At 43.5% G+C, this 12,068-nt stretch overlaps 1 protein-coding gene across 2 annotated transcripts in view; it reads left to right on the top strand.

The window, feature by feature from the left end:
* Positions 1–10,958, top strand: part of dock11 (dedicator of cytokinesis 11) — a 100,009-nt gene extending 89,051 nt beyond the window's left edge. For both annotated transcript variants that reach the window (XM_080791800.1, XM_080791799.1), the window contains 6 exons: positions 764–910; positions 1,129–1,339; positions 3,457–3,647; positions 3,964–4,064; positions 4,554–4,692; positions 8,907–10,958. In XM_080791800.1, coding sequence (XP_080647926.1) covers positions 764–910; positions 1,129–1,339; positions 3,457–3,647; positions 3,964–4,064; positions 4,554–4,692; positions 8,907–8,996 — 879 coding nt within the window. In that variant the 3' untranslated portion in view covers positions 8,997–10,958. The remainder of the gene's footprint in view (positions 1–763; positions 911–1,128; positions 1,340–3,456; positions 3,648–3,963; positions 4,065–4,553; positions 4,693–8,906) is intronic.
* Positions 10,959–12,068: the final 1,110 nt, after the last annotated feature.

Genomic DNA, 12,068 nt, shown 5'->3' with positions numbered 1-12,068 from the left:
AGATTCTATTCTAGATGCCACTTTCTAATAACAATGCAATGCAATGTGGGGAAAGTGTGGCTATTTATTCATTTTGCATGATTTATTAGTTGCGACGTTAAGATGTACAGTTCTGTATTGGATCTCCTAGTATTGCACTCACTTCACGTAGTATTGCTCTCACAGCCTGCTTTCAGGTTTTGAGTGGTGCAGCCACTCCAAGGAACAGCAATGTCCGTCCCTCCCTGTGTCCCTATGTGTGTATGTTTAGGGTACCAACAGGTGCCAAAGTGGGCTGTTGAGCTAGAAACAGAGAGAGAGAGAGAGTGTTGGACTGTTGCCTGCTAATTACAATGTGGAGCGTGCGTGCATGCGAGAGAGAGAGAGAGAGAAAGGGAGGGAGAATACCACACTCTTATGAGCCACATTTCTCACCGTCCGTTTCGGACCTGGGGGTCTAGATGTTCCGGGGACTCCCACGCGGTAACTCTGTCATTTCTCGACTGCTTCGGGGGCCGGGCAGCTCGGCGGAACCGGGCCGGCACCCTGGGCCGATCACAAATTAATGATCACGGGATCTATCGAATGTGAAGGGGGGAGGTGACAAACTGACATATTGAGCCTACGACCCACAACGTGGCAGCTTCAGGAATTCATGTCTGACACTTGTCACTTGTCAAACTCGTTTTCTGCCGTGCCTTGACACGGGCGCTGTTCCCAAAACAACAGGGAGCATTGTTTGCTTTACGGCCAAATGTATCATGTATGTTTTCTTGCGGGCCAGGGCTTGTTTGAGGAGGAGGACGGGAAGGAGTACGTGTACAAGGAGCCCAAACTCACGGGCCTGTCCGAGATCTCCCAGCGCCTGCTGGCCCTCTACGGGGACAAGTTTGGAGCGGAAAATGTCCGCATCATTCAGGACTCCAACAAGGTAACAGCGCCTAAACACACTGAAGGATCTACAATCTACAATTGATACAATTTTAATTTTAAAAATGAATTGGTCAATTTGTGACCAAAACTAAGTGAAAACTATTGAAGAGACTATGCTAAAATCTAATTTCTACTGCCAAAAACAACACTGGTCGACTCCACGCAACCTTTCTCACCGGTCCTTAATTCCTCCGTGCCTGCCCGGCTGGCTTGCAGGTCAACCCCAAGGACCTGGACCCCAAGCTGGCCTACATCCAGGTGACCTTCGTCAAGCCGCACTTTGAGGAGAAGGAGGCGCCGGAGAAGAAGACGGACTTCGAGAAGGCTCACAACATCAGCCGCTTCGTGTTCGAGACGCCCTACACCCTGACGGGGAAGAAGCACGGTGGTGTGGAGGAGCAGTGCAAGAGGAGGAGCGTGCTCACAAGTATGTGGAACGCACGCATGCGCACACACACACACGCATGCACAGTCGCACTCACACGCACACTCACACGCACACACACATTTGTATTACTGTACATGTAAGGACACAAAAACTTTAGGGCAGTGATTTTATGAATGACATTTTTTTTGCCATAAGCTAAAGCTGAAAAATAGCAGAACTAAAGGCTCACAACGCATCACACGTTTTGAGCTTGTAGATCTTTTTTTTTTTCGATCTGCTACTTTTGCTGATTTTGAATTTTGAATCCTGAAAAGTAAGAATTTGGGACATAATGAGGTTTCCAACTCTCATACTTTATGAGGCAGATAGAAGTAGGTCTATAGACAAGTAGGTAGATTAGACATGTATTTATCGGAGTGGGGAAATTCAGTTGTCACGGCAGTATCTGCAGTTATGAGACGAAAACAAAAGGGAGAAAGGGAAAAAGAAAGAAAAGGGGAGAAATAAAAGAGTTATTCACTTATAGAGCAGCAGTTTATTCAGCTGGGTTACAAGGTTTCGGTCTCACAACCTTCATCACGTATCTCTCTGATACCTGATGACTCTTTTTTTCCCTCTCTCTCTCATTATTCACACTTTTTTGCCGGTTCTGACGCACCTGTCCCTGTAGGTACCGTATGCATTTAAGGAGTTTTCTCTACAAAGTATCGCAAGACGGGTACAGGAAAAGAGAAGCCGCTCGGAGTAATAAAATAATGTAAAAAGATAGTAATTGCACAGAGATTAGATAAAGCCCTAGAAACCAAAGGAACTCCTGCTTGGCCTTCTGGACTTGGATGGCCCAGAATGTTCGTGTTGTTGTACGAGCAGATATAAATGTAAACGTAGTCAAAATGCAGTAAATTAACGGTATTAACAGTGTCAGTGGTAAGTCAGTGCTAAGAATCATAGAAACCCCTGGCTTATCAGGTAATGCAACTGTAAACCAGTAATCCAATCCAAACAGTAAGTGAGGATGTTTGGAAAGACTGAGTCAATACATGTTCTTCTTGTCTTTCAATATAACAGTAATTATTATGCATGTGTATATATTCATTTTTACCTACCTCTACATACCTACTGTATAATGTTGTACATGTTGGTCCATATTACTATTGATTGATCTGTACAAACAGTACAATATGCCAATTTTTCATAAATCAGTGCTATTGAACACCCTTTTCCGTCTGTGTGTTGATAAAAAAAAATCAATGAAAAGTATTAAAAAGCGCTTCGGGCAAAACCTCTTAACTCCATTGGAACTGTCTGCTAAAGCAACTAACTCCACCACCTCTCCCCCTCTCATGCAAATAATTGACAAATAATATATAAAGTCACAATACCAACTTTGATGAGGCAGTATTGCATTGAGTTTTGCAGTATCCTTGTGTGCCCTCATGTGGGCAGACCGCCCTACAGGTTGAGAATCGCTGGGCTAGATAGAGAATTAAGCTGAGTTTAATGGGTTTATGAGCTGGTAATGTGACAATAGAGTACAACCTTGAACTTTGGTATTTGTGCCAGGTGGTTTGAACTTGGCTCCCCGGGTCACTGGGCTGGTAGGAACTCACCTATGCTTTTTATGGCATAGGCAGCTCCCGCCGGGAGAAACTATAGGCACAGCTGCATGACATGAGACTAGAGGTGTGTGTGTGTGTGTGTGTGTGTGTGTGTGTGTGTGTGTGTGTGTGTGTGTGTGTGTGTGTGTGTGTGTGTGTGTGTGTGTGTGTGTGTGTGTGTGTGTGTGTGTGTGTGCGCACGCTTATGTGCGTCAATTAAACTATGGGGCGTGTGGAACAAATATTAACACTAGGATTAAGTTGTCAGTTGTCACTTGACTTTCAATTTGGATGCCATAGAAGTCAGCATGTCTTCCATGCGGCATGTCACGCACCGAAAATAACCGGTCTACAAGCTCACAGTGCGACGTGTTTAACTTGTGAGCTTGTAGAACAGCTTTTTTCTGGTTATTGGTTGTGTTAGGATTAAGGAGTATTTGATGTCAACTTGGCAAAGACCACTTGTTTGTACTGTACTGTATGTTGTAATGTACTTAACTGATTGGTGTGTGTGTGTGTGTGTGTGTGTGTGTGTGTGTGTGTGTGTGTGTGTGACAGCTGCCCACACCTTCCCTTACGTGAAGAAGCGCATCGAGGTGCTGAACGAGAAGCAGCTGGAACTGAAGCCCGTGGACGTGGCCATCGACGAGATGCGGGCGCGCACCGCCGAGCTCACCAAGCTCTGCTCCAGCACGGAGGTGGACATGATCCAACTGCAGCTCAAACTCCAGGGCTGCGTCTCGGTGCAGGTAAATTGCCATGATTAATCGATATTATGAAATCTGCAATTAACCCGTTCTTTTGGTGTTTTATGTTGTACTTTGGCTATAGGGTGCAAATTGTGCTACGGCTTCTCTATCTGGCCACTACAAATACTATTAGCATTGAGTGACTGCACTTTCTTCCCGTGGTGAAAAGTGCACGATCATTGGAGAAAACCGCCTTAATGTTTCAGCAAAGGGGATACTGTATATTAGGTGCGATAGAAGGATTTTAAATTAATTAATTAAGATTCAGAAAGGTATTTCTAAGTTTTTCTTTTTATCCTCCTTGTTTGTGTGGTAGGTGAATGCAGGTCCCATGGCCTACGCCAGGGCTTTCCTGGACGACAGTAAACCCAACCAGTCTGCCAACAAGAAAGCCAAAGATCTCAAAGAGATATTCAGGTAAGGCCACAGTTTCTGTTTCAGTCTGATAATCTCGATTGTTATCTGTGTGTGCATGCCTACCTGCACTAAGGTATGCAAACATGTGACTGTCTGTGTGCACGTACTGTATACTGACCTGTGTGTGTGTGTGTGTGTGTGTGTGTGTGTGTGTGTGTGTGTGTGTGCATGTGTACTGACCTGTGTGTGTGTGTGTGTGTGTGTGTGACTGTCTGTGGGCATGTGTACTGACCTGTGTGTGTGTGTGTGTGTGTGTGTGTGTGTGTGTGTGTGTGACTGTCTGTGTGTGTGTGTGTGTGTGTGTGTGTGTGTGTGTGTGTGTGTGTGTGTGTGCGTGTGTGTGTGTGTGTGTGTGTGTGTGTGTGTGTGTGTGTGTGTGTGTGTGTGTGTGTGTGTGTGTGTGTGTGTGTGTGTGTGACTGTCTGTGTGACTGTCTGTGTGCACGTGTACTGACCTGTGCGTGTGTGTGCGCGTTGCATGTAATTGCAGGCGTTTTGTCCAGGCGTGCAGCATAGCTCTGGACATCAACGAGCGTCTCATCAAGGAGGACCAGCTGGAGTATCACGATGGCCTGAAGAACAACTTCAAAGACATGGTCAAAGATCTGTCTGAGCTCATCCATGAACAGGTAACAATCATCTCCATGTTTTACAGAAATGTTCCAGGCCGACTGACTGGCTGGCCTGGAATCCACATGTAGGTCCTCAGCAGTGTTGTTTTCGTCTACTAAAACTATGACGAAAAATGTTTGTCGACTACCTTTTTTCACTGACAAAAACGACATAAAAAACGTAATAAAAACTAAGCCATGATGACAAAAACTATGACGATGATTTTGTCAACAAATAACAACTAGTACTAAAATGTTAGGATGGGACTAGTGGACAAGAGATCCAGTAAGTAAAAGACACAAGTCATTTTACACTTGGTTGCATGCTGAAAATAGCAGATCTACAAGCGTTGCACTGCGACGCGTTGTGAGCTTGTATATCTGCTATTTTCAGCAAGTGTAAAATCACCCATTACGACGGAATCAAGGCCCGCCAAAACACAGTTAGTCGACTAAATCACCTGTAGATTTAGTCGACTAAAATCTCATGATATTTAGTAGACTAAAACTAGACTAACAGTAAAACATTCCAGGTGACTAAAATGTGACTAAAACTAAATGAACACTATTCAAGACACTAAAATAGGAATTTGCAATAGTGGTCCTCAGCTCAGCGTTTCCAAACGTCAACCGATCCATGGGCAAGTCATGAAGTGACTCAAATTATCCCCAGCCCTTGAAAACACCATGTTGTGTCGAGATTGAGAAGTGAGGAGAAAAACGAGAAATCTGTGTGTCTGGATTCTAGTCTACCATATGACTTTATATGCTAATTTCAGTGGAGTTTATGATGAAAGTGATTTTCTGTCACTTCACCCATCTAATCAAACATACCGCTTACAGGCTCTCTTGAGAAACATTATGTTCTGTGTTTTAAATGTAGACTTGATAGTTCTCATAATGAATGAGGTGATTAATGTGTTGACCAGGTATTTGCACAAGAAGACATCGATCTCACACGTGGAAACACTGGTATTTTATAGATCCTTGTATGAGGGCTTTTTCATATCTTTATCGTATTTTTATTTTAATCATTTTGTATGTTTATTAATAGTTTATTTTATATTTTTTAACCCATTTTGGGGCGGGAACCCCTTTTGATGTTAGCATTATGTTATGCTTTAACTATTGAAAAATAGCAGATCTACAAGCTCATAGCGCGCCACCGAGTGGCGCGCTACGAGCTTGCAGGTCTGCTATTTTTTTTTTATCGAAGAACGACTGACATAAACATAGCTTTTTCAGAAAACTGTCAGGATTTAGAAGATTTTTTTAGAATCTGATCTCAGTTCAAAATGGGTTAAATGTCTTCAAAGTTTGATTGATTGATTGATTGATTGATACCGTTGTCCACCCACGCCTCTTCTGACTTCCTCCATGCCTCTCTAGCAGTAATGCTGGGGGGCTTTGTGGTGCTAGCAGCAGCAGCTGGGCTATTCTGTCAACTGTATACAGTATTTATTATCGCAACGACATCCCCTGCATGGCAGTTACGCCCCTGCCTTTGTCCTCATCATTTTGGTGGTAAAACAATATCTCCTATCACCGTATAATTCTGTATATTAAAAGATTATTATTTTCTAGCTGCCCAGCTTAATGTGTCGCAGATCTTCCCTGTTTGGCACCAACGTTTCTCTCCCCCCCCCCCCCCCCCTCCCGATTTTACGCAAGAGAGATTCTGGGAACTTAGCAATGATGTGACACAAGTGTGGCAGACATGAGGGTTCATGGCCTCTGTCAGTGGGTGGACAGTGTGAAATGGGCACTTCATTGATTCCCAGAAATGTCAGTGTTGCACGCACCATGGAGCCTGTAAGGCATCAAGGCACGAGGAAGTATTTTGGTATTATTTTCAGGTTCAGGTTTTCATCCCGTGCTCGCTCGCTCTCTCTCTTTGTTTTCTCTGTCCCTTTCTCTCTTATCTCTCCGCTTCTGTGCCTCCCCCTTTGTCGCTCTCTTCATTCCTATCATTCAGTGCTCTTATTGTTTTCTATCAAAGGTGGCCGTGCATGGTTCTTTGCTTTCCACCTGATTAACTGTGAATCAAACTGTCTTAACACATTGTCTTCATTTCTCCACTGTGCTGGCCAGCTTTCGTAAGGAAACATCAGGTAACGTGGTTGAAACGTGTGAACTACTATAAGATGTTAGACTGATACCACTGTTGTTTAGCCACTTATGTCGCATTCACACCAGGATGCTTGACTGCGATTAAAACGAATCCTGCTGCGTATTGTCGGAAAACACGCTTCGTTGGATTCAACAAAAAGCGGGGGGTTCGCTTTGCTTCAAAGCTCACCAGTGTGTGGATCACGCCAGGTGTGAATGCAATCGCATTAAATATAGGGGATGAGCGAATGTGCCATTGTGGGATGAAGAAGTTGATATTTGGCACACGATGAGAAAGGAGAAGGAGTTAGTACGCAGTGTAAAGATGTCCCGTGGACAGATGTGGTCTAATGAAGACATAGAAGCGATATGGCCAGACGATCATGTATCAAATGCTGAACGTTACACACAAAAACAATGCAGTGTCCAGGATATATAGCGAGAGAATGGAGACGATTCTGTTCCATGGCACAATGTCGCATTAAAGTAAAGAGTTTGTGCTTGTAGTGCAGACATGGACGGCTCTGCTGATCTGGAGTCAGATAAAAGTGGTAGGTTTGTTTGTGTAGACAGTAGGCTACTCCTATTAACCTACCTGGTTTATTTATGTACTGTATGTAGGCTAGCCGCACTTTACAAAACAAGTTGGTAAAGTTGTAGCGATCTACTCTGAGTGAACATACACACGTGCACACTGCGGTTCCTTGCAGCGGTTGACACGGCGCAGTGTGAACGCAAACGCAGCGAATAAAAAATGCAAGAATGATGCAACTTCACCCCCCCCCATCGCACCGAGTCTACCGAAGTACAGGTGTGAATGCGACCTTAACCCCTATCTGGTTGACCGGAGTCCCTCAGGGCTCTATAATAGTATATTTTCTGTTTTCGATCTACATTAAATATCTTTGCATCAATATTGAAAATAGCCGACCGACAAAGCTTGCGATCTGCTATTTTCTGCGAAAGTTACGGATACGGATGCTAGCGTTTAAGTGGTTAAACAGGACTGTTGTTATTTTAGAACAGTGATTCCCAACCTGTGGGGGATAATTTAATTATATGTGAAAATAATGGTATTGTAGTAAAACGAATGGTATTGGCCCTACAGGTATCTTTTTTTAATTTAAAACCTTGAAAAAGCAGTTTACGTTGCGATCAATAGGAACTTAAAGTATACTATCAGTTCCAATGATCCAAGCCGGAAAAACGCAATCGATTGATTGATTGATTGATTGATTGATTGATCATTAAAAGAAAGTGAAATGCACGTGGCCCTGCCCCCATCTGACAACTTAACCCATTTAGGACTGAAATGTTATGTTGCTTAGTATATAATATACTTTACAACATAGCAACGAGAACCCCAACAAGGGGTTCCCGTTCTGAATGGGTTCATGGCAGCTGCGAATGCTTTGGAGATTTTCAAGTGGGCCTCGTTCTAGAAAAGGTTGCAAACCACTGTTTATACTGAATGAGTGGCTCATCTGTAAAGGTGTGTGTGATCATCACAGCATGAGAGTGTGAAACTGAGCATGACATCCATATGCAATGCAATGTCCTGACAATGAGGTCATGCAATGCGTTGTCCTGAAAACGAGGTCATGCAACGAGAAAGGAGACATTCCAAGCACCCTGAGCAGGGTGAGGCAGGAAACCAGCCCGGGGTGTTCCTTCAGTCTTAATCATACTACATAATATTGTTAAAGTGTTCCCCCCTGTTATCTGTTAAATTAAGCAGTATAAGCTTCAAGGGTCGTGCTGTGCTGACCAGCTTATCTCTCCTATCTCAATTTTTTTATTTTTATGACTTGACTTTAATATGACTTGAATATGCACCATTAACCCCACATTAATGAATGACTAATCTATCTTAGTAGGACAGTGAGAGTGAGTGACTCTGATTGTGTTGTTACACTCATCACACTGTACATTTAAATATGTAGCTCAAAGCTCAGTGGCTTCTCAAACGGTGTGCCGCCCAAGGCACTGTGCCTGAGACAAGCCCAGAAGTGTCATGGTGGTCCCCGGACCACTGGTTGAATGAAAACCAATGGATTAAATCAGTATTTTGGTTTGGGCGTGTGCATTGTGCTGATGTGTTCCGTGTTCTGCTCTGACCACAGATCTACCAGGAGGACATGATGCGTTCCCTGCTACACAACTCCCTCCACGTGTTCAGAGCCATCAGTGGAACCTCCACGGACCTGGGCTAGCGTCGGGCTAGCGTCTAGCCCTGCTGTCGTCCCTCCACGGACCTGGACTAGCGTCTAGTCCTGCTGTCTTCCCTCTACGGACCTGGGCTAGCGTCTAGCCCTGCTGTCTTCCCTCCACGGACCTGGGCTAGCGTCTAGCCCTGCTGTCTTCCCTCCACGGACCTGGGCTAGCGTCTACCCCTGCTGTCTTCCCTCTACGGACCTGGGTTAGCGTCTAGCCCTGCTGTCTTCCCTCTACGGACCTGGGCTAGCGTCTAGCCCTGCTGTCTTCCCTGCTATCTTCCCTCCATGGTGGCTAATCAATCAACAAACCTCCCTTTTTCTTGTACGTTTTCATTACATTCCCAAGGAAGAAGCCTTCATTTATCCCATGATTAAGACCCAGAGGCCGATTCTACAAATGCCTTCTAAAATAGCAGATGTACAAGCTTGTATATCTGCTATTTTTGGAATAGCCAACGCGAAAGTGACACTGATGCTTTCCCAGTTTTAGTGGGTTAATTAATTCAACCCTGGCCTTCACCCACCCGAGACCTCTTTCTTTTACATATCGGATTGGTATCGATTCATGGTACTTACTTAGCTTAGGTGGTTCAGGCATCTGGTTAGGATGCCTCTCGGGCGTCTCCCTAGGGAGGTCCTTGATGGACGTCCCACTGGGAGGAGACCCCCGGGGCAGACCAAGGCGCAGTTGGAGGAATCACATCGACTCACTGGCCTTGGAACGTCTCGGGATCCCCCATGAGGAAGTTACTAATGTTGCTCTGGAGAGGGAAGTCTGGAGCTCTTTGGTGGAGCTGGTGGAGCATTGCCCTGAACTCCTGTGAATGTTTCCCCCTTCATGATCTACTTACTACCTAGCTAGACGCCCCAAAATAGCCTCACTTCCTTCCTTCCTACATTGGATGTATTTGTAGACCCTTTGCAGGGTTGAAGGACTGCAGTGCAGCCCGTGTTCGTTGTATTAGAACCACACTCACTACTAGTAGTGTTGCTGTTTTTTAGAATGTATCGCAGCGAGTGTGACACAGAGTAGAAAGTCAGGTTTAGCTCTTGTCTCGGCGACTAACCACAGTAACAGGAACAACTGCTGTTTGTCTGCTGTTGGGGAGGAGTTTTCATGTTTTCTACTTATACTCTCTGAACAGATGCTATGCAAAACTTTGCAGGTCACCATCTTCTCCACAGAACTAGATGTTGGTTATCAAGTCTATGTCCTTTATTATTGCTTGGTCAATCTTCCAATGGAGCGGGCATCTCCAGCTGGCTAAGTGGTTAGGGTGTGTACCACATACGCTCACCTCTAATGCCCGACAGGATCACGGTATGATTGTTTAAATCCAAGGTTTCGTGGTGGCATACCATTGCAGCGTGCCTAGTGCCGACCAGCTAGAAAGAGTTATAGAAATATCACATTTGTGAAGTACCAGTTAAAGTAAATACACAGGAAAACATTAATTCCTCATTTGGGTTGCCATTGCCCTCACTCAGACAAGACGTCATAAAACTGATAATGCTGCCAATAAAATAAAATAATCGTTAGAGCAGTATCTTCATATCATTCTTTATATCAGCGTGCCAAGAACACATTGGCAGTTTAAATAGTATCAGTAGGGGCTTTGCTTGATGAAAATACAAAAATAAAACATTCTAGTCCAGCTGGAGACCTAGGGCTGGATTTTGAAGGTGCGTTTTACCATGTGGTAATACATAAATTGGCCTCGCTCTGCGCACAATCGTATTATGAAAGCCTTATCGTCCCGTGTTGAACGCACACACATATGGAATACGACGTTGCTGAATATTTTAGCATTGTGGGAGTGTCCATATGTTAATTATTTTCGCTTTGCGCAATTTGCTATTAAGCCCCTTGACCTGCGCATAACGATTAGACGTGGGTCTAGGCACCTCATAAACGCAAAAAGAATTTAAAGCACTGTTTGATTTTACACTTGAGCGGCTCTGGGACGCTGCTGGAGTGTTGCCAAGTCTGTTTATTATAAGCGGCTTCTTTTTCTGTAAAGTTGCTTGTAAATATTGGTAGTTGTGGTTGCTTTTCTTGTTTCTAAAGGTTTCTCCTAATGTTGTTTAAACCAGTGATCCTCACACAGCACATTCCCATGTCAAGGATCCCCAGATTAATGCATTTGCCCAACTTAAGGACGGCTAATACAAAAATGTAATTAAAATGTTACTTTTGAAAATAGCAGATCTACCAGCTCACAATGAATCACATTCATTCATTAAAACTATGAACTCTGACTGCAGGCGGATATATAATGATCATTATAACAATGTGCAAGAAAATATTTAAATTTTCTTTATATTTGTGGACAATCAAAATATGTTTTTTATTTTAATGTGGTGTCATTAAAATTAATCTGGATATAGCAGACTCACTATCTAGAAAATAAAAACATGGCACTTCATTTAAAATAGGTTACAGACCCCTGTTATATGCGCTTATTTTGGGATTATTTTTATAGACCTATTTACTTGTTTCTATGAGACATGGCAACAGCCAGCAAAAGACGCATCCATTCTTTTTGAAAGGTTGAGATTAGAAACGACCATAATTATTTCATTTCTCAACCTTAAAAATAAATAAAAACATCTCCATAATCCTTGAGAGGTTTGCTTTCATACGCTGTATCACACTCGATCCAAGTCTTCTTCAATAAAATGCTACGAGCGAAGACCATACCATCACGGGCATACGCACCACGCATTCAACTCATTACTCATTTCAAATATAATATAATTATAATTTAAATTAAAATATAATTTTACTGGTGTTTCTCAATAGAAACAACTTATTTTGAGGCATAAAGGTGACAGCATGCAGTGCAATAGGAATAATTAACCCAAATGTGACAAAGTCATATGTCATGTCTTCTATGGTGCCAGCCTGAATAAATGTAATAATAACGATCCCCAAAGTGCGCATTCCGTATGTGACATCAGCTGACTGGTAAAGAAAATAGTACGGACATGTTGATTGGGTAACTCTCAAACACGCCTTAAACACTCCCATGACTAATTCAAGGCCGTTTTGCGCACTCCACGGGGTGT

Source organism: Protomyctophum bolini (genome assembly GCF_963924005.1).
Source record: "Protomyctophum bolini genome assembly, chromosome: 20".
Lineage (NCBI taxonomy): Eukaryota > Metazoa > Chordata > Actinopteri > Myctophiformes > Myctophidae > Protomyctophum > Protomyctophum bolini.
Note: the sequence above shows the minus strand (reverse complement) of the source record. Positions and strands in the feature narration are given on the sequence as shown.